Source organism: Notechis scutatus, chromosome 5 (genome assembly GCF_049901735.1).
Source record: "Notechis scutatus isolate UNSWTSFEM ecotype Mainland chromosome 5, rNotScu1.2, whole genome shotgun sequence".
Lineage (NCBI taxonomy): Eukaryota > Metazoa > Chordata > Lepidosauria > Squamata > Elapidae > Notechis > Notechis scutatus.
In genome coordinates, this window is record NC_142013.1 from 55,912,930 (window position 1) to 55,935,394 (window position 22,465).

The following is a 22,465-nucleotide window of genomic DNA, read 5'->3' on the forward strand; positions in this document are numbered from 1 at the left end:
TGAATAATACCTGCCAGAAGAGGAAAAAGCGGCTGTGAAGGTGCTGAAAGGATAGCTTTCCCTCTTTTCCTACGGAATAAATAACTGGATATTAAGAAACCTATTTTTTTAGGTGAAAATTGGTTTTAAGCGATGAGTGGGAAGAGAGAGGATTAAAAAGAAAATATTTGTATGCTAAGATTTGTTGGAGCAGATGCCTTAAGGATTTAAAGACTAGAATATATTGCAATAAGATTTTAAACAGATTTGGACTTTCTTTCTCTTGGATTGATATTGCCCCAGAAGGAGAAAGTGAGAATTCTGCCTTGGTTTGGACTGACTGATAACTTTGGGACTGTTTTATTTTTTTATTTTCTTTTGAATATTCTGGTTGTTGTAAGAAGAAAGAAGGGGAAAAGAAAAGAAAAGATTTATAATGGCTCTTTCTGTTGAGGAACTAAGAAAAGAATATGAACAAGCAAAAAAAAAATGGTAAAGATGGTGTGGAAGAAGCTTTCCTTTTCTTAGAAATGGCGCTTATTAATTATCAACAAACATTACAACAGATGAAGACAGCAGAGGAACAAGAAAGAAAGAAAGGAGCCATCTTTAATGAATCTCAGAACTTGATCCAGAAAGAAGGAAGAGAAAAGAAAAGAAAAGAAGAGAAAAGAAGAAAATTAAAGGACTTAAGGACTTAAGATCTAAAAAAACATTTAAGAAAGGGAAAAATAAGGTGCAAAACCAATATGATGATAGTAAACAAAAGGGAAAAGGAATACGACAGAGAAGGGAAGCTGGCAAGGCAGAGGCTAGAAGAAGGGGGTAGAAAGGTTTGTTGGGAGAAGAAAGAAAGGGAAAAGGTGGAGAAAAGCTACAATGTCTTGAAATTAAATGAAAAAAAGAAGCTTTTTTTGGATAATGGATAAAGTATAATTTTTTTTTTTTTAAAAAGATTTTGCAAGGTACATAAGATGAGATGGTAGTATTGTAATGATTTAAGAGTTGATAAGAGATTAAAAATGTTAAAATGTTTAAAAATGATTGGCTTTAAAACTTAATAATAGGGAGGTTTAGAATATTGTTTTAATTAAAGAGTTTAATAAGACTATGGTATTGATGTTATTATAAAATTTTTATTATAGTATCTTTTTTAATATTTGGATTTATTGTCTAATTATGTACTTAATTATGTTGGATGTATTAGTTAGATAGAATGTACCAAGCAAAATCGGATTGGGTATTAGATATTATTTTAAAGATTAATTTGATTAACTTAGGGGAGATAGAAAGGCATCATACTCTGATTAATGATTTCAGGAGAAACTTATTTTCTTTTTTTTTATAAGGAATGAGACAAAGGGATGATAAAAATGGACAAAAGATATAAATATAATGATTCAAATTAAGATGATTAATTAAGATAGAAGTAAGAAGTGTGAAATATGTGGGGAAGTTAATATAGAAGGCTTAGAATGGTAAATAAAATAAGTAATGATATGTAAGATGAGCATGAATATAATTGAAGTCCATGAAGAGAGAGACACTGGGTCCAAGTTACTTTCCAAAAAGATTTTTTTATGTTTTGTGTGTTGTGTGTATATGTCTTTTGGGGGAGAATTAGTTAAAATTGTAGAAATATAGATTGAGAATAATGGTAACTAAGTCAGAAAGAAACAGATGAAATAATAATAATGATATTGAATAAGAGTAAAGAGAAGTAAAGAGAAATTGAATAAGAGGTTTTGGTATGTTGTATGGAAATGGTTTAAAACAGAATTATAATTTATCTGACTTGTTAAATTGACAATGGAAAAAGGTTTAAACATGTAATGAATAATGACAATTTGTGTGTTTTAAAAATTAATAAAACTTGTTTAAATAAGAAAACTAAGATCATGGCATCCGGCCCTCTCAATTCCTGACAAATAGATGGGGAAGAAATGGAGGTAGTGACACATTTTATTTTCCTGGGCTCCAAGATCACCGCAGACGGGGACTGCAGCCAAGAAATTAAAAGACGCTTGTTCCTGGGGAGGAAAGCTATGGCAAATCCAGATAGCATACTAAAAAGCAGACATCACCCTGCCAACAAAAGTGTGTATAGTCAAGACAATGGTTTTCCCAGTTGCAATGTATAGCTGTGAAAGTTGGACCATAAGAAAGGCTGAGCGCCAAAGAATTGAGGCCTTTGAACTATGGTGCTGGAGAAGATTCCTGTGAGTCCCTTGGACTGCAAGGCGATCAAACCGGTCAGTCGTAGAGGAGATCAACCCTGACTGCTCTTTAGAAGGCCAGATCCTGAAGATGAAACTCAAATACTTTGGCCACCTAAGGAGAAGGAAGGACTCACTGGAGAAGAGCATAATGCTGGGAAAGATTGAGGGCAGTAGAAGAAGGGGATGACAGAAAATGAGGTGGCTGGATGGAGTCACTGAAGCAGTCGGCGTGAGCTTAAATGGACTCCAGAAGATGGTAGAGGACAGAAAGGTCTGGAGGAACATTGTCCATGGGGTCACAATGGGCCGGACACGACTTCACAACTAATAACAATTTCTCTGCATTGATTTTATTTCTCAGAAACTGAACATAACATCTGTAGTGTTCTCAATAAATGGGAAAGTTCATATTGGATAGTGCTATGCCAGCAGCTAATGTTGAGACAAAGGGAAGAAATTACCAAAAAACATATGTAATAATACATAAGATACACCAAGAATGTCTGTTCACTCATTTAATACGATTGTAAAGCCACTAGGTTCTGCCATGTGGTAACATGTCATAGTATTTCTTTGGTGCTTGAAAAATAAGTGTAATCATTATAGGAATGAACTGAGCATACAAGGAGTCCAAATTCTGGACATGCAGACATGTTCCCATGGCTAAATGTAGCAAATGAACCCAAGAGCAATCAGGTTTATAAAAAATAGCCATTTCAACAAACAAGATTTCAGTCATAAAGGAATGACTGTAAATCACCTTTGTAATCAGCAAGATAAAACATTTTATTTGTCTCTTGTACAGTTTGCATGGAGAAGGAAATACCGTTTTTGAATCACCTGCCATTTGTAACAGTGTCTGTAATCTACAAAGCATGTGTACATGTGTTTACACACACAGAGAAACCCCTATCAGTAACTTCAGAAGTGAACCTGATGTTCTTCTTTGGGACTTACTGTGCATCCAGGGCACTTTTCCTTGATTTTTCGGGCAATACCACTGATGGTGCCTCCTGTGCCAGCTCCAGCCACAATCATGTCTACTTGACCTATTGAAGAGGCAGAAATATTTTACCAATATTAAAAAGCTGTATCTAGATGAGCTATAACAAACATTTATTATGCTTTTACTTAAGTCAAGATGGTTTCTTATTAGTAACTCTGAAAAAGAGGATACAATAATGGGATGTCTCACGTTCCTATTATACATTCTGAAAGCTGTCATTGGAAAAAAAGTAGCTCTATGTATTTGTCATTTTAGTACAATCCCTACTTTTATCAGCCTATCAAATGTTGATGAGCATTTCATATTTTAGGTATTTTATGTATAAGAACATACTGACCTACTTCTTTTTCCATTCATACTTTACTCAATATGGCTTATATAAATTGTGGCAATTACAGGTAGTCCTCAACTTACAACCACAACTGAGCCAGAAATTTATGGTGAGAAATTGGTTGAGTTTTGTTCCATTCTTCAACGTTTCTTGCCACATTTGTGAAGTGAATCACTGCAGTTCTTAAATTGGTAACACGGGTGATAAGTGAATCTGGTTTCCCCATTGAGTTTGCTTGTCAGAAGGGTGCTGTCATGCCCCTGGTGGAGACTGACTCTGAGGAAGAGCAAGAACAGCCAACAGGGAGTGGGAATGTGGCTCCAGAGGTGGTGGAGGAGGCTGGGGAAGGGCAGAGGCCGGCTGAGCAATCAGAGGAGGATCCAGGCCCATCCCCTATCCATCCTAGGTGACGCAGGGAGGAGAGGATCAGGGAAAAGCAAGGTCTACTCAAGAGGAGATTGCCATGATCTTCCTCGTGGCTTGCAGCTTGGAGCTATGTATATAAGTTTGTAACTGCGTAGTCAGAATTGCTGGAGTCAAAATTTAATGTTTCCTGTGAAAGAGGTTTATCTTTGCTGGCGTTCTTCCCATGGACTCTCCCTGTTATCTTCCTGGAGTGTATGATTAATTATCTTGGCTTCCTTCGGAACTCTCGTCAATGCAGTTTGTTTTGGTTTTCTTTTTGCCTCATTATTTACTTTTGTGACTTTAAACTGTGCCTAATAAAACAGTGAAGTTAAGTTGAAGGCCTTACCGGGCTTTAATATATGTTTTGGGTTATTTTGAGAGACTACAGGTCATCATATTTTGACTCTAGCCACCTCTTCAACTTATTTTTGCTTTTTGTGGGGTGACCATGGACCAGCTCAGAGCAGAGATTGCCCAGTTAACTCAGCAAGTGGCTCTTTTGACTGCACAGGTGGCACAAATGCAAGCTCCCCGGCCACGCCGAAATTGCCCAGTGGCAGTGTCAGATAAATTTGATGGTTCGCTGGCCCAATTTCCAGCATTTTGGGGGCAGTGCTAAGCTTTACATGAGCCTTCGGCCTGAGGACTTTCCCACTGACTGGGATAAGGTGGGGTTTTTGATTAGTTTGTTGTCAGGCTCGCACGTTGGGCGACGCCTCTGCTGACCCAGCCCAACCACGTGTTGGACAATTATGCTGAGTTTTGCCGTCAGTTTCGGGCCATGTTTGAGGACCCTGTTCGAAGCCAAACAGCAAACAGACATTTGAGAGTTGAAGCAGGGGCGTGGCTCACTCATGGATTATATTGCTAGTTTTCGGGTGGTTGCTCAGGATGTACAATGGAATGAGGCAGCACTTAGACCAGTTCCAGGAGGGTTTGTCGTCGGAACTCCTGGATGAGTTGGCGTGCACTGAATCCCTCACACCCTTTAGGAGCTCATGCATTTGTGTCTTCGTATCGATGCTAGACTTCAGCAGTGACGGGTGAGATGACGGACAAAGACCGTATCTGTTTCCAGCAAGATGGCGCCCTTGGTGGAAATGCCTTTGGAGGAACCCATGCAGTTGGGGGCTGGCTGCCCTCGCCTGACTCAAGTAGAAAAGAATAGATGTCGTGGTGATGGTTTATGCCTCTATTTTGGCAATCGAGGCCATTTTGCGGCTAAGTGTCCTGTTAAGTCATCCACAGCAGTGACACCTGCGGTGGCGGGAAACGAGCATCGCTCGGCCTACGGGGGTCTGCAGGTCGGGGTGTAAAGTCCATAGGCCCGCCATCTTCACCAACCTTGCCATCCTCGCCACCTTTGACATCTCCACCACAGTCGCCATTGGTGAAGCATCTTGTGCTGCCAGCAAGTGTTTGTGCCTGGTGTGGGAGCGGTGGAGATCCCAGCTTTGGTCGACTCAGGGGCCACAGCCAATTTCATGGATGCTCATTTTGTCAAGCAGTGGTTCATTCTTCAGCAACAGGTATCTCCACCAGTAACGGTGGAGACGATTGATGGTTGGCCCCTTCGTTCGGGACCTGTGGTTGCAGCAACCAAACCCCTTTGCATGCGTATTGGACAGCATGTGGAGGAAACTGTGTTTTACGTTGCAGCAGTGCCTCATTTTCCGGTGGTGCTGGGTTTGGAGTGGTTACAGGCCCACGATCCACAGATTGTCTGGTCTCTGGAGCTGTGCAGTTCCTTGATAGGTGTGCCAACCATTGCTTGCTCTCCTGTGCAGGGAGTGTGGCTACGCCCGTGGACCTGGATCTACCTGCAGAGTTTGTGGACTTTGCTGATGTGTTTGGGGAAAAGAAGGTGGATCAGTTGCCTCCGCATTGGGCGTATGACTGTCCAATCGACTTGTTGCCCAATGCAAAATTGCCGGTGGGTCGGATATATTCCGTCAGAACCGGAGTTGCCTGCGTTGTGGGATTTTATTGAGAAGAACCTCCGGAAACGGTTTATCCAGCCTTCTACCTCCCCATTGGCTGCACCGGTGCTTTTTGTAAAAAAAGAAATCGGGGGAGCTACGTTTGTGTTGTGATTACTGCAAGCTGAATGCAATCACAGTGAGGAATCGGTACCCGCTTCCCCTCATCCCTGAACTGATTGAGCGGCTTCGTCAAGCTAAGATCTTTACCAAGTTGGACTTGCGTGGGGCTTACAATCTGGTTCACATTCGTGCAGGGGACGAGTGGAAAACAGCTTTCCGGATGAGGTAACGGGCATTTTGAGTAGGTACCGTGATGCCTTTTGGATTAACCAATGCCCCAGCTGTGTTCATGCATTTCATGCACAATGTTTTCTGTGATTTGTTGGATCAATTCGTGGTCATTTATTTAGATGGCATTTTGATTTACTCAGACTCCCTGCAGGAACATTGGCAGCATGTGCGGCTGGTGTTGCAACGTTTGTGTGATAACCATCTGTTTGCTAAACGTGAGAAGTGTCAGTTTGCACAAACCATGATTGACTTCTTGAGACATCGTATTTTACCTGCTGGGGTGGAAATGGACCCGGAAAAAATTTGATCGTTGCAGGGGTGGGAACCTCCACAGCGGGTTAAGGATGTGCAACGACTGTTCGGGTTTGCAAACTACTACCGCACATTTGTTCCCCGCTTTGCTGCATTGACTGCTCCCCTTTCTAATCTGCTCAAGAAGGAGAAGTTCCATTGGGGTGCTGAGGAGCAGGCAGCTTTTGAGGCGTTGAAAGTCGCCTTTGCTTCTGAGCCTATCCTCAAACACCCTGATCCAGGTCAGCCATTTGTGATGGAAACAGATGCTTCCGATGTGGCTGTTGGTGCAGTGCTCCTCCAGGCCTATGCTCCTGCAGGCACCTTGTTCTCGTGCGCTTATTATTCCCAGAAGTTGTCGGCTCCAGAGCGCAACTATACAATTTGGGACAAGGAGCTATTGGCAGTTAAAGTTGCTTTTGAGACATGGTGGCACCACCTGGAGGAGGCTCATCACCAAATCGAGGTTTGGAGGGATCATCGCAATTTGGAACACCTCCATACAGCTCGGACATTGAACCAGCGTCAGGTGAGATGGTCCTTATTCTTTGCTCGATTCGATTTCCGAGTGACCTATGTTCCGAGTGGAGGGAATCAACGAAACCCATGCCCTATCTCGGAAGCCCGAGTATACCCGAAGGGAGGATAAAATCTTGCCCCGGACGGTGATTTCGTTGGAGTGGTTTGCAGCCACTGAGGAACCTGTGGACCTTTGAGTGAGGATTTAGGAGGCACAGCGGCAGGACCCATTTGTGGCAGCTCAACATTGAGAATTGGATGAGAATGGAAGACAACTCCTTGGGCTTATATTGGGGAACTGTTGCGGTTCCGTGATCGCATTTATGTGCCTGGAGGTCCTCTTCGTGGCCTTATCCTACATCAATGTCATGATAGTCCGGCAGCAGGACACTTTGGGGTGTTCAAAATACTGCAGCTCATCTCTAGAACATTTTGGTGGCCGAGACTTAAGCATGATGTGTCGGGATATGTGGTGTCCTGTGGGATCTGTCGCCAAGCCAAGTATGCTTCTGGTGCGCCCCCTGGTCTCTTGCAGCCCTTGTCCACGCCAGAACGACCGTGGGGGGCAGTTTCATTGGATTTCATTGTTGAGTTACCACAATCGAATGGTGCCACAACCATTTTGGTGGTGGTGGATATGTTGATTAAAATGGCCCACTTTATTCCATGTGCAGGTCTTCCATCGGCCAAGATAACAGCTCAATTGTTTATCTCCCACGTTTTCCAGTTGCATGGGTTACCAGACCGCATGGTATCAAATCGGGGGGTGTACAATTTACGGCACGCTTCTGGCAGACCCTACTCGCGAAACTGCAGGTTCAGGCGTCTGTCGTCTGCTCATCACCCCAAAACTGATGGGGGGACAGAGAGAGTGAATGCTATTTTGGAGCAGTACCTCCGCTGTTTCAGCAATACTCAACAAGACAATTGGGTGGAAGTGCTGCCGGTGGCAGAATTTGCTTATAACAATGCTCAACATGCATCCACTCGTGTGTCCCCTTTCTTTGCTAACTATGGGTTTCATCCATGACTTTTCCCTTTAGCCCCGTCTGATTCCTCAGTTCCGGCAGTGGATACATTTTTGCAGGAGTTAAAAGCTGTGCACCACATGGTCCGCAATCAACTAGAGAGAGCCAAGGAAGACTATAAATGGTTTGCAGACCGACATCGTCGCGATTTTTCACCTTTAGCGGTCGGCGATCAGGTTTGGCTCCCTACTCAATATTTACCAACGACGCAACCATCAAAAAAGCTCGATCACCGTTACTTGGGACCTTTTCCGGTCGAGGCAGTGATCAATCCTGTGGCTTATCATCTCTCCCTGCCACGGACCATGAGTATCCATCCTGTTTTTCATTGTTCCCTGTTAGTCCCTGTCTCGCCTGACAGTCCACATAGACCGGCTCCATCACAGCCGGCCCCAGTAGCCCCTCTGGGAGAGAAGGAGTACGAAGTGGATAGCATCCGAGATTCACGCCAGTTGCGGGGCCGATCTCAGTATTTGGTGGCATGGAAAGGTTATGGACCAGAGGACTTCACCTGGGTCGATGCCACTGATGTTCATGCTCCTCGTTTGGTCCAGGACTTTCACGCTCGGTTTCCTCAACGTCCTCGTCCACCTGGTCCTGGGGGAGGGGGCCCTGCGGTGGGGGATAGTGTCATGCCCCTGATAGAGTCTGACTCTGAGGAAGACGAGGAACGGCCAACAGGGAGTGGGAGTTTGGCTCCAGAGGTGGTGGAGGAGGCTGGGGAAGGGCAGAGGCTGGCTGAGCAATCAGAAGAGGATCCAGGCCCATCCCCTATCCATCCTAGGTCACGCAGGGAGGAGAGGATCAGGGAAAAGCGAGGTCTACTCAAGAGGAGATTACCATGCTCCTGCTCGTGGCTTGCAGGTGGGAGCTACGTATATAAGTTTACAACTATGTAGTTAGAATTGCTGGAGTCAATTAGTGTTTACCTTGAAAGAGGTTTATCTTTGCTGGCGTTCTTCCCATGGATTTTTCTCGGTTATTTTCCTGGAGTTTATGATTAGTTATCTCGGCTTGCTTCAGAACTCTCATCAATGCGGTTTGTTTTGGTTTTCTGTTAGCCTCATTATTTACTTTTGTGACTTTAAACTGTGCCTAATAAAACAGTGAAGTTAAGTTGAAGGCCTTACCGGACTTTAATGTATGTTTTGGGTTTTGGGTTATTTTGAGAGACTACGGGTCATCACAGGCGCAGAAGGTGATTACTTGATCTAGGATGCTGCAACCGTCATAAATGTGAGTCTGTTGTCAAGTATCATAATGTAAATCACATGACCATAGGGATGCTGCAATGGTCAGGAGTGTGAAAAATGGTCATAAGTCACTTTTTTCAGCACCATTGTAACTTTAAATAGTCATCAAATGAACTACTGTAAGTTGAAGACTACCTGTATATTAACATTGATTGATAAAGCAATCAGTTCTTATTGTATCACATTTTTTATAATCAGCTTGAATGCAAGAATGAATAGTTAGCTCTCTCAAAACTCTACCCTCTCCTTATATGATTTCTGCCTTTTATCTCCTCCTGTCCAAGCTACAGCTTGGGGTTATATAATATTCCTTTCTAAGAACTGCATTCTCTGCATCTCATATGAAATAATGATCCACAAAAGTTTATGTAATAATAGGTTATGTTTAAGGTGTCTTCATTTTTAGGTACAAAACTCTTAGGCTGCAACTGGAAAGTTCCTGCAGTTGCTAACATAAGATGCAAAGATCCATCTTCTAATTTCTTGGTCAATTTTTTTTTGCAAAAGAAGCCTGTATTTATCTCATTTCCCTGACATGACTAAATTTATTTTGGATTTCTTCCAAAATACTTGAGTCTCTGTCCTCTTATCAATTTCATCTATTAAACATCTCCATATTTAATTTAAATTGCAACATGAAGTTTAAAGCAATTTCCCAATACTTCCCAATACATCCTAAAATTAAGGTAAGTATTAAAAAATCTAAGAAGAATTGCTTTACATTAGAGGTGGTCACACTTTAAAACTTATTTGGAAGAAGTGCTTTGGATCTTGCATGAAGGCAGCACTTTCTGCTGGTCATGAAAAGAGCCCAATATTTTTCAAGCTCGGTGACTCAAAGAAACAGGTGCTGTTGCTTGAAGAATTCATTCAGTAACACTAAGACAAATTTTAAAACAGCAACACCTTCCTTTGGGTTTACATGGAAACTTGAAAAGGGTCTCTGGGCCTGTGTAAAGTCCTTAGTGCTTCTTCTGACTTATTTTCAAAGCTTGTTCTGCTCTGTCTTACACAGAAGCAAAAAGGGACTTTTTATGTAAGAGCTCCCTCTGCTGGTTTCCAGTTAGTAACAGAATTATTAGCAGGCATTGGCCAGGATTTATTTTTTATTACTGTTTATTATTGTTGACTTGTGAATAACCACTAACCAAGATAGTTATTAAATGAGTAGCAGCTGTAACTGGATTATTTTTTCCAAAATACATTGAGCCTCCACCCAAATTCACATATTTCAAGGTATGCATGGCTTCCCCTAACTTGTCCTCAGGCTATTTTTAGTAATGTCTAAAGAAAATGACTGATGTATTTTCTAAATTGGTCACTGTTAATGGGAAAGTCAGACTCCTGTTCATACAACATACCAAGCTATATCATTTGTATGGGGTTTAGTATCTCATGTAAACCAAATCAAAATTATTGTTTCGCTATAAAGGTTCTACAGCACTCTTTGGTATTCTGCCATCTCTTCAGTCTGGATCATGCAATAGGGGTATCATAGATACTTCTGTATACAAATATGGTTAGCATGTACACTCGTTGCAACTATCTCATTAAGTAGGCTTCAACTGAACCTGTTGCACACAAATACTATTTTAAGAATAAATGAGTCAAGAATGGAAAGATCTCATGACCTCAAAGCTTTAGCATGAATGGGGCATCTCCACCCACAAAACCAATCCAGTCTAGTGGCTATGCCAATATGGGAATATTAGCCTTCCCCTTTGCTCCAAAGCAAGATCATAAACAAATGCTACCAGTTATAGAAAAATGTCACCTGTACCATGGGAGTACTCAGTTTGAGGTTCAAAGCAGGTATTCAATTGAATATTGCCCAACAAGGTCAGGTGAGGTTTAAGAAAGCCCTCTCTTCATGGTATACTCACAACATTTAGCAGAGAAAGGAGGATGGTAAAACTTTGATTTGGGAATTGTGTATGTGTGTGGAAGCTGCTGCTTTGAAATAGATTTGGGTTGACTTATACTCACATGAACATATATACACACATTACAGGGAACTTGCAGTATAGGCTTTAGACAACTATTTTGCAGGTTTGGGCTATTGTGATTGTGGAACATATTCTACCTTGAAAAATCTATGGTTCTTAAATCTGTTTTAAACAATCTACGAATTCAACAATTGTTCATTCAGATCTAAGATTTGTGCATTTTTTTTTTTTACATCTTTATTCATTCCACCTCTTAAAACAAATTTTGTGTGGAAGTAACTTGGCCACTGGCCGAGTCCTACAAATTATCTGCAAAGTTAGTTGTCTGTTGGACTGAATGCTCTCATGTTCTCATTAATCAATCTCTCCTAACATAGCTTCAGTTTCCTAAGAAGCTCCCATTTCCATGACAGAGTTGTTTGTAAAGCATAAAACGTACCTTCACACTGTTGAAGAATCTCCTCTGCTGTTGTGTCATAATGAGACAAGGGGTTGCTGGCATTGCGGTACTGTGTAAAAAAATGGGAGAGAATGGAGAAAATGTAAGATCAACAACAGGTTGATCTGTTCAGTAGCACTGCAGGTGAGATTCCGAAATAATGCAGATGCAAGATATACTACACCTACAAAGACACAAACAGACATCCCCCACCCCAATAGAGTGAATTTTAAATGGCTTGAGTTGCTGTTTTATTTCCTTTGGCTTTTTTTAATATCAATGCTATTTTTATTTTTGCTATAAAGTGCATCAGAAAACAGAAAAATCAAATAAAATACCAATGGCTGGAATTGAGAGGTGGGAGTTGGAACATGAAATAACTAGGCTAAGCAGACCCGGAATGTAAGACTATATATACGTCAAAATGAGTATATTGGTCAAAAACAACTGTACAAGACTAGCAATGTATAAACAGCATATATGTTATTTGTCTTTTATTTTAGTGTATATGGTGGAGGAAATGCCAGGATGGTCACATTGTGTTAGATATTTCTATATGTAAATTATGTGTGTGTGTGTGTGTGTATAGAAAACAGAAAATAAAGTAATGCTTTTAACATTAATTTACTAAGGATCACAAAGAAAACCATTCTAAACTCAAACATAGAGCACAAATTTCCTCCCTCCCTCCCTCTCCTTTTTTACCTTCCACCCCTCCCCTTCCTTTGTATGTAGAGTAATTGCATTGTTATATTATATTGGGGAAAAATTGTATTGTGCTGATCCTTATGTGCCAAGAATGTCTCCTTTTTAATAGCTAAAATCCTATAAAGAAGGTCCATCAGAGAGAGATTGTACAAAAGTTCACTTGAAACCAGTCGAACAGGAGAACAGCAATGTTTCACCCTATTAATTTGTTATGATCTAAGCAGTGATTGGCCTACAATGATCTGCAGGGAGAGTCACAATGAATCAATGAATAGTAGAAGATAAGCATGTTTCCATCATCCACTTTTCCTCTCATTCTATTTCTTAATATGTAAGCATTTTTTCTGCTTTATATTGGCAGTGCAGGAATAAATGAAAAGAAACTATTTTCCAGAGTGAAGCCATTTTTCTTGTTCAATAAGTTACCTGATCCAGGATATGGGAGTTGGGAATTTCATTTTTCAATCTCCATGCCACTCCAACATGTGATTCTGGAGAATCAAATCTAGCAGTTGTTGGAGTCCTCACAATTTCAGCCCCAAGAGCACGTAGTACATCCACCTGTTTAAGAACAATAATCAAATTAGCCAAAATGTCTATGTCTGTGCATAGGCAATGCTTATGCAACTAGAATATTAAAGTAGTTACAGGTATGGAGCCAATTCAAAACCAAATGTGGTTCCAGACCAGCTATTTTAGCTCCGTTAACAAAACCCATGCAGAACCTTGTTAAATGTTAAGATGGCAAGTTGAGTCCAGCTTTCTCACACCCACCACTGCTGACTTAAGGTGCCTCAGTAAAGTTATGCAACCATGTGTGGATCACTCAGTGATAAACAGCTCTGACCTTTTCCATGCTCATTTTCTCTGGCATTACAATAATACAACGGTATCCTTTCACTGCAGCTGCCAAGGCCAGTCCAATTCCTGCAACCCAAAAAAATGTCACTAAAAAAAGCCATACATATACCAAGAATAAACAACCTGGCATCCTCCAGATATTTCCCAGTCTCCCTGTTAATCCTTCTGGCTGATACTAATGGGATATGTGGTATAAAACTTCTGGAAATATATCATTCTACTTGATCTCTGTTACACATTGGTAGCAGTTCTCAGTGTTTGAGCTAAATATGGTATTGTAGGGAGAAAGACTAATCTATAAAATGACCATCCTAACAAGATATGATAATGCTGCCCAAGAGCCTGTATTCCAGAGTTGTTTTATGTCCTGCCATTATGAACCAGCTAGATCCCATAATGATAACAGGAGAAAAAGATGGCTGAGCTGTAAGACAGACTTTTCATACATCTCTATCCATGCATATGTTTTTCTCTTGACCTACCACCTACATGGCTGAATGAGATTATAGTCCCAAACTGTGTATACACCACTTTAACATTCCCTCATCCTTTCATAAAGGGATGATTTGATTTGCTCAGTCAAATCATTACCTTAATCATATAGCAGACAGGAAATGTATACTGTTTAAAAAAACGGTAAGCAAAACAGTTATTTCCCCCCCCCCCCCCGAGTTTGTAAAACTTGTTCCAACAGTGTTTAGTATTCAGTTAGAACTAAGACTTGCATTACTCATTTTTAATTAATGCCTGCTCACTTCAGTATCCAGTCACTTCCTTACAATTTTAAAATCTGTTATTAGTCTTATTTTCTGACAAGACCAGGGGTAGGAGAGAGACCCTATTCAGCATCCCATTCCACTCACTTCTCGATACCACACTTCAAATGGATTTATTTACCTGTATTTCCTGAAGTTGGTTCAATAATGGTATCTCCTGGCTTAAGAATCCCATCCCTTTCAGCATCTTCCACCATTCGTAAGCTGATTCGGTCTTTCACACTGCCTCCAGCATTGAAAAACTCGCATTTGGCCACTGAATACCACAATTAAAGTAGAATATGTTTCAGATGAAGCAAGAAAGTGACGCCCACCAACCTTCTGCAAGGGATTTGGCAAATGCCATTTCATCTATCCGTATTCTAAGAAAAGGCATATCTGAATATGTGCACAGATATCTACATATACGTAGATATCTATAAGTATTATATTTATAGCTATGATAGATAGCATATACGAATTGAATATTGGACTAAACAAACAGCCTCTGATGAATCAATTCTGAAGCTGGTTTTGGATTAGCCCAGTATCCTGTACCTTCCATAAGCAACCACGTAGTCTGACAATCCTCTTCCATAAGCTCAGATCCCAAAACCAGACATATACAGAACCTTTTTTTGTTCTGAGAACAGAGTAATAGAGCTGGAAGGGACCTTGTAATCCAACCCCCTGCTCAAGCAGGAAGCCCTATACCATGTCAGACAAGTGGTTGTCCAATCTTTTCTTAAAAACTTCCAGTGTGGGAGCATTCACAACTTCTGGAGGCAAGTGGTTCCACTGGTTAATTGTTCTGTCAGGAAATTTCTTAGTTCTAGGGTGTTTCTCTCCTTGATTAGTTTCCACCCATTGCTTCTTGTCCTGCCCTCAGGTGCTTTGGAGAATAGCTTGACTCCCTCTTCTTTGTGGCAGCTCCTCAAATATTGGAACACTGCTATCATGTCACCTTCAATCCTTCTTTTCATTAAACCAGACATGCCCAATTCCAGCAACCGTTCTTTTCATGTTTTAGCCTTCAGTCCCCTAATCATCTTTGCTGCTCTCCTCTGCACGCTCTCTAGAGTCTCAACATCTTTTTTTATATTGTGGCAACCAAAACTGGATGCAGTATTCCCAATGTGGTCTTACCAAGGCATTATGTGAGCCATGGTGGCACAGTGGTTAAGAGTGCAGTACTGCAGCCTACTTCTGCTGCCTGCTGCCTGCCTGCAATTTGGCAGTTCGAATCTCACCAGGCTCAAGGTTGACCCAGCCTTCCCTCTTTCTGAGGTGGGTAAAATGAGGACCCGGATTGTTGGGGGCAATAGGCTGACTCTGTAAACCGCTTAGAGAGGGCTGAAAAGCATTGTAAAACGATATATAAGTATAAGTGTTATTGCTATTTCTCTTCTTTCCCAAGAAGTTTTCTTTCTACCCATCACGTTCCTCATGCAACGTCTTAAATTGTTCTTATACAATTTAGGGTTTTAAGCCTCACTAGCAATATACAGACTGGAGAATCAGGTGATTGTATGTCAGTTTCCAACTGCTGCACTGAAAGCAAAATAATATCATAAACAGCATCATTGTTCAAAAATAATGAAATCACAAAGTCTACTAAATTCCTGACTGATTTGGTCCTTTGAAATTAAGAGCCCCATTACATGTTTATGTTTACAATTCCAAGTAAGCATCACTATAACAAATACTTACAGAGTTCACATTTGAGGCCGCATAACTTTCCAACCTTGTTGATACGCACCATGGGAGTATCTCCAATGTTTTTCAGGATATCCGGCATAATTTTTGAAGTCTTTGTTCTACACCAGAAAGAAAAAGTTATACAATATTATTGGAAAATAATCCTAAAGTTCATTACCCCCAACTAAAATCAGAATGGATGAAACTGAATGGCCATCCTGCAATAAAAGCCACCTTCCAAACAGGCCTTTCCTCCACCTGTCTATTGACCAAACAACCACTTACAATGTAGCATGGTGATGGGGTGATTCAGAAGGAGATTTTCCAAGCTCCCAGGTACACTTGCTGATGGCATCAGGCCTGATCCACTTCCTCTCCTTTTCTGGCGAACTATAAGATTCCTTCTCCAAGATTCCATTGGGTATGCAGTCAACCGAAACATGAGTGCAAGTCATTTTATCCATTTCAGTTTCAGCAGGGATTGATGGCATTGTATCTGCACCAGAGGGGGAAACAAGAGATCAATTGCATTACGATACAGGACTAACAACAGTCATTATGACTAAAGCACATAAGCATGGACAATCAAAAAATTAATTTAAAAAACATGGCAATAAATTATAATTCTGTTTTGTCTGTAACTATCCAACGGTTTGGCCTTTGGAAAGCTAAATAAAATAAGTAGACCAAACTATTTTGAGTCAGGCAGATTACACCCATATACTACTACAAAATAAATTATTTAAAAATAGCTTTGCTACTGTCTCATTATTTCCAAGATGCTGAGCTATGTGGATAATGTTTCAGGTAATTCTAAACCAGACAAATTTAAGAAAGCAATATTCCTCAGACTGCTGACTCTGAGCCTACTTGATTTCACATTCCATAATCCTATAACCTGTAGGGTACAACTTGTTTCAGAATTCATGCAGGTTCCAAAATAAAAGCAAGGGTATCGATACAGAATTATTGTGATAACATCTGGGAGGGAAAGACATAAAACTGTTGGTATTTGAGATATGTCAAAAATTTAGCAGATAAATTTACAGGCACACAAAACACATCTATTTCTTACTCGTTATACTTCACTTGAATGGAAAGAGCTGACATCTCAGAACTGTGGTAACCATGTGGGCGCTTTTTAAAATAGTAATTTTATTAAAAATTATAATTAAAAAGATACAAATATAAACTAAAAATAGAATGTGGAAAAAGAAAAACTACAAAGAAAAATAAGAATATTGTGTGTGTGTGTGTGTGACTTTCTCCTTCATCAAAATATAAACAAATTTAATAACTTCTCTTAAAATACAACTACTGATCTTGGGAAAGTCACAAATGGCAACTGTGTGACTTCGGGAGGTTACAACCATCCAAAATACATGCCAGTTGCTAAGTTCCTGTCTTTTGATCATGTCGCTGTGGAGATGTTGTAATGGTGGTAAGTGGGAACAGGGTTTGTCAGTCACTTTTCTCAGTGCTGTTGTAACTTCAATCACTAAACAAAAGATTGCATGTCAAGGGTTACCCGTGTAAAGAAATCCTTGAAGCCTCATTGTTCAGTCCTAATCAACAAAAGTCCTTAAAGGGTTATCAGAGATAACATCGTATCTACTCTTAACCTTAAAAAAATAAACCAATTTTACATTCCTTCCTTTTACTTTTAATAAACCTTATTTTTAGTCTCTTTAATGCCCTGTTGATTTCTATGTTTATTGATCTCTTCCCATATAACTCTTCAAGGCTTTGACAAGTCTCATTTGTAAATCCAATATAGGAAAGTTATGCAGGTCACTCTTTTGGTTTGTTATTTGTACATCTTTTTTAAATATTAAAACATCAGCCAGTTTGTATGTCCAGTGTAGCATCTTTTCCCATTCTTGTAACCTGTCACTTTTAAATCCACTTTCAGATCAGTCTCAAGTCTTATCCGGTAAAACTTTAATAGGTTGGATAAATAATTAAACAACCAAAGTTTAGTAGAAACTATAATATCAGAAATGGGATTAATTTAAAAATCCCTTTGTGGCATAAACAGGGTTTATTAAAAGTTTCAGAAGGATAAAAGTAACATTACTTTGATTCAAAAAGACAAGGTAGTGCCAAGCATGATTCTGAGGGATTCCAGCATAGGGAAGCCTGTTGCAAGCAATGTTTTAATCAACAGCTAAACAGTAGAAAGATCTATGAAGGATACTGTAGACTGCTGAGGTCTATGCTAATAATAATGCTACCCTTCTTCCCTCTGTTTTCCTTATACCTGCTGGAGGCCTTCCAGACTATTATTAATGAATACTTCAGTTTCAACCATAACAATACAAGAGCACACAATAGATACAAACTCAAGGTTAACCGCACCAAACTTGATTGCAGGAAATACGACTTCAGCAACAGAGTGGTCAATGTCTGGAATACTCTACCTGACTCTGTGGTTTCTTCCCCAAACCCCCAAAACTTTAACCTTAGACTGTCTACTATTGACCTCACCCCTTTCCTAAGAGGCCTGTAGGGGGCGTGCATAAGCACACCAGCGTGCCTACCATCCTATTGTTTCTTTTATTTTTCTTATATGTATTCATAATTATGTTTATCCTTATACTTATTATCTTGTAAGCAACTGACAAATCAAATAAATAAAATAAATTTAAGGGGAACAGCTTAACTTTGTACATTGGCATTCCAAAAAAGACATCTAAGAAGAAACACACGCACGCACTCACACTTTTTCATACAGAAATGTATCTGCTGGTCAAACACATACTATATATGCATGTCTTTTTTAAAAAACAACAACACATGATTTATTTGGCCACGTTTTGGGGGATTAGTGGTGAAGAAAAACCAACTAAGCTAAGGGAACACAATCCAGCATAAAAGCTTCCTCCCCCTCAGCTGCTTATTTGTGAACAAAATCAGTTTTTTTTCTTTGTTAGCTCTCCATGGAAAAATTTGGCCCAAAAGTCTTTTCATCTGGTCCAATCTCTTTGAAGCCTGCAACTCCCACCCCAGCAGGATGCTTGCCAGTGTCAGAAGGCTGGTAAATAATCCCAGGCTGGTAAATAATCTCTAATTTTTCCTACCACGCACATCACACAGTACCAGTCCTAGTTTTATAACATATCATATGGAAATTGGGGGGGGGGGGTAGAGCAGGGTGAGAAAGAGGAATTGGACGTTTGAAAGTCATCGATTTATTTCTTCTAACTGCTTATTGAAAGAGACTTTCCTGTATTTGTGGGGTTGTCTATTTCTCAGGCTAAATGTAAACATTGATGCAGGCTTCTTAGGACTTCTATGAGCATTGTAAGGGTTTTGTCAGTTACTTCTGCTTGATAATTCCATTCTTACTTTTATACATCTAGGTAAATGCAAGTATTAAAACAGTAGCTGGTGTATAAAGTATATTATAGCAAAGTAGATGCTATTTAGAGTTATACGGCCTTTGATCACACACATACTTGCTTTCAGGAACTGTAGCCCCAATACATCTGAAGAGACTCAAATTGGGAGGGATGAGCTGCAGCACCATGATCCATGTGGATTTTCCTCTGAAGGATCTAGATGAGTGATGAGTTTTGCACCAGAATTCTTGCCAATCAGAATCCAAGGCAATTGAGAGGGGAAATGCACTGTGATCCTTTTTTGTGGGAGGGGTGGTTGAGTAACAAAATGACCTTGTCATACTTTCATTGCTGGGAATCTGACTGCTATATTGGATACCAACTGTTGTTTTAGATAAGAACAAAGGGATTATATCAAATCCCCTTTGATTAATATATCTGTCAAAAATATCGAGTGCAGGTGCTGAAACTAACCAATTCAGCTTGTAAAGCAGCGGTGTTGCAGGGTGATACCAAAGTGGACTTATAACCACTTGTACCCTTGTAGTATATTCTGAACCAAATGCAGTTTCCAGGTGGTTTTGGAGGACAACCCCATAGGCATCATATTGTACTAGTCCATACAGGAGGTGAACAGAACATGAGTATGCATAGCACCACCCAATTTAGGAATTAGCAAATTGATGCATAATATGGATTTGTGCAAAGATTATCCTGGTCATGGCTACCATTTGCTTTTCCTATAGGACCTGAGAGTCCAAGAGGACCACCAAATTACACAGCAAATCTGTCTAGGGGAATATAATCCCATCCAGTATCAGGGAATCAAAGTCCACAACCACTTGATCTTGCTCGGATTGAACCAAAGCCTATTTTTCTCTATCCAGACCCACACTGCCTCCAGACACTAAAAATAATAATAATCTGCATAGCATCACCTGATAGCCTAGAGATTTATAACTGGATATCATTAAGATGCACTGGTTAACAGTTTGCTTGCAGGTGTAATTGCAGAGTGCTTATAATACCTAGACAAGTGGTCCTTGTTTAATGGGTTTAAATCAGTACTTCCACCCCAGTTCTGACAATCTTGCCAGAGAAGCAAGCCATAACTTGTCTTACAAGGAAATTGCAATGGAATGCTCAGAAAAACATTTCCACCGAAAACCATCATGATATGAGAGGGCAGGAAGAGGAAGTAATTAAACACAGAGTTCTTTAGTTCCTTTGTTAAATATATTCAAGCAGGGGTTAGATTTGTGTTTGTATTCTACAGTAAATAAAGGCAGAGCTTGATGACTTAAATGAACCATTTCAGTTCCATGATGTTAGCAAATGTCTGAACAAGCTTTTTGTTGCTCTTCTTCAAATACTAGCTATAAACACATACTATATCAGTTATAAAGCAACTTAATTTACTAAATACTGTTCATGGATTAAACTAAAAGAAATCTGACTGTTCCTGTTTACCTGTGTTTACCATTTGTTGAAAATGATCTCATCCCAAATACATTTTTAAATTTTGATAGAAAGCTTTACAATACTCAACTTCTATAACATGTCAACCTTGGTTGCCAATTTCAGGTGAATGGGCGTTGGTTCTTACCTGACACGCCATTTCTCTTCGAGCTGCGAGGAGCATCCAGAGAGTGGGTGGTGCTTCAGTCTTCTGCTCTTGTAGGCTGAGCTAATTCTTGAGGAACGCTCCTCCCTCCGTCACGTGCCTCCATTGGAGCGTTCCCCCCAGTTTATGCGAAGACGAGAGGAAACAGGAATCCGTGCTCTCATCTGACTAAACTTAAAGGTTCATTGGCCGAAACAAGACCCCACCAGACGGTGAAAGAAAAAGGGAGGGGCTGGATGCTCCTCGCAGCTTGAAGAGAAATGGCGTGTCAGGTAAGAACCAACGCCCATTCTCCTTAGAGCTGCTCGGAGCATCCAGAGAGTGGGACATACCAAAGCTGGGCCTGTCCTACGGGAGGGGCGCCGTCTGGTCTGCAGTCCCTTCGGGTTCCCTGAGAACCCTCTGAAGAACCCTCCTACCGAAGGAAGCCTCAGCTGAGGCGTATCTGTCGATTCTGTAATGCCTAATAAAGGGTGACGGGGAGGCCCACGTCGCTGCCCGGCAAATGTCGATTATTGGAGCCTGGATAGCCCAGGCAGCTGACGTAGCCGTGCTCCTAGTGGAGTGAGCCATGATACCCCTGGGCACCTGGAGCGCCTGAGTCTGATATGTCTTGGCGATGGCCGCCCTTATCCAACGACCTATGGTGGTTGGAGGAGCCTTGAGCCCGTGACTTTGGTTGGAACGATACAAACAGGGCCTCAGACTTGCGGAAGGTCTCAGTACATTTAATGTAAATCCGCAAGGCACGTCTGACGTCCAGAGTGTGCCAGAGTCTCTCCCTTTCATGAGTTGGCCTGGGGCAAAAGTTGGGGAGTATAAGTTCTTGAGCCCTATGGAAGACCGAATTAATCTTGGGCAAGAAGGAAGGGTCAAGGTGGAGGACCACCCGGTCGGGGTGGGAGACGCAAAGGTCTTTCCTAACAGACAGGGCAGCGATCTCTGATATCCTACGGGCTGACGTGATCGCTACCAGGAAAACTACTTTATAGGATAGAAACTGAAGCGAAACCTCTCTTAAGGGTTCGAAAGGTGGCTTTGTGAGGGAGGTAAGTACCCTGTTGAGGTCCCAGGTCGGGTATCGGTGAAGGGCCGGGGGACGCAAGTTTGTGGCCCCCTTCAAAAAGGCTCGAATACGGGGATGGTGAGAGAGGGAACTGCCTTCTCCACCGGAGATGACTGTAGACAAGGCAGCTACCTGCCGTCTTAGCGTGTTGGGGGACAGCCCTTTACTGAGACCCTCCTGAAGGAAATCAAGCACTTGGGCAATGGAGGGGTTAGTTGGGTCAATAAGAAGCTTGATACACCATTTACGAAAGATGGTCCAGGTGGCGTCGTAAATCCTTGTAGTTGAGGGTCGCCTGGCTGCTAAAATGGTATCGATGACTTTGTTTGAGAGGTTTTCCCTCTTCAAACGTTCCCGCTCAACCTCCAGACGGCTAGTTGAAGCCACTGGGGGTTCGGGTGGAGGAGGGGACCTTGGAACAGGGAGATTTTGTCTGCTGGGATCCTCCGGGGAGGGGGGGCATGAGGCTGTGCTTGGAGTAGTCCTTGGATAGGGGGCATGGCATGAAAAAATCGGGGGGAGGAGACTGAAATTCGAGGGCAAGGCCAAACCTGATAGTGTCCCTGACCCAGGCGTCGGAGGTTGAGGAGTCCCACTGGTTGGCGAAGGTCTTGAGACGCCCAATGGGAATCAAATCAGGTGGCTTATCTGGAGCGCCTGAACGGCCTGTTGCCCGCACCCCGAAAGGGCCTTTTGAAGCCTCCGCCCCTCCTATGCCTG

General features: G+C 41.3%; 1 protein-coding gene across 4 annotated transcripts in view; it reads right to left on the reverse strand.

The window, feature by feature from the left end:
* Positions 1-22,465, reverse strand: part of LOC113416249 (cystathionine beta-synthase-like protein) — a 47,501-nt gene that overhangs the window by 15,926 nt on the left and 9,110 nt on the right. For all 4 annotated transcript variants that reach the window (XM_026674017.2, XM_087967553.1, XM_026674016.2 and 1 more), the window contains exons 2-8: positions 16,000-16,210; positions 15,727-15,833; positions 14,159-14,293; positions 13,248-13,327; positions 12,827-12,961; positions 11,693-11,762; positions 3,156-3,247 (exon numbers count right to left, since the gene is read on the reverse strand). In XM_026674017.2, the coding sequence (XP_026529802.1) occupies positions 3,156-3,247; positions 11,693-11,762; positions 12,827-12,961; positions 13,248-13,327; positions 14,159-14,293; positions 15,727-15,833; positions 16,000-16,205 (825 nt within the window). In that variant the 5' untranslated portion in view covers positions 16,206-16,210. The remainder of the gene's footprint in view (positions 1-3,155; positions 3,248-11,692; positions 11,763-12,826; positions 12,962-13,247; positions 13,328-14,158; positions 14,294-15,726; positions 15,834-15,999; positions 16,211-22,465) is intronic.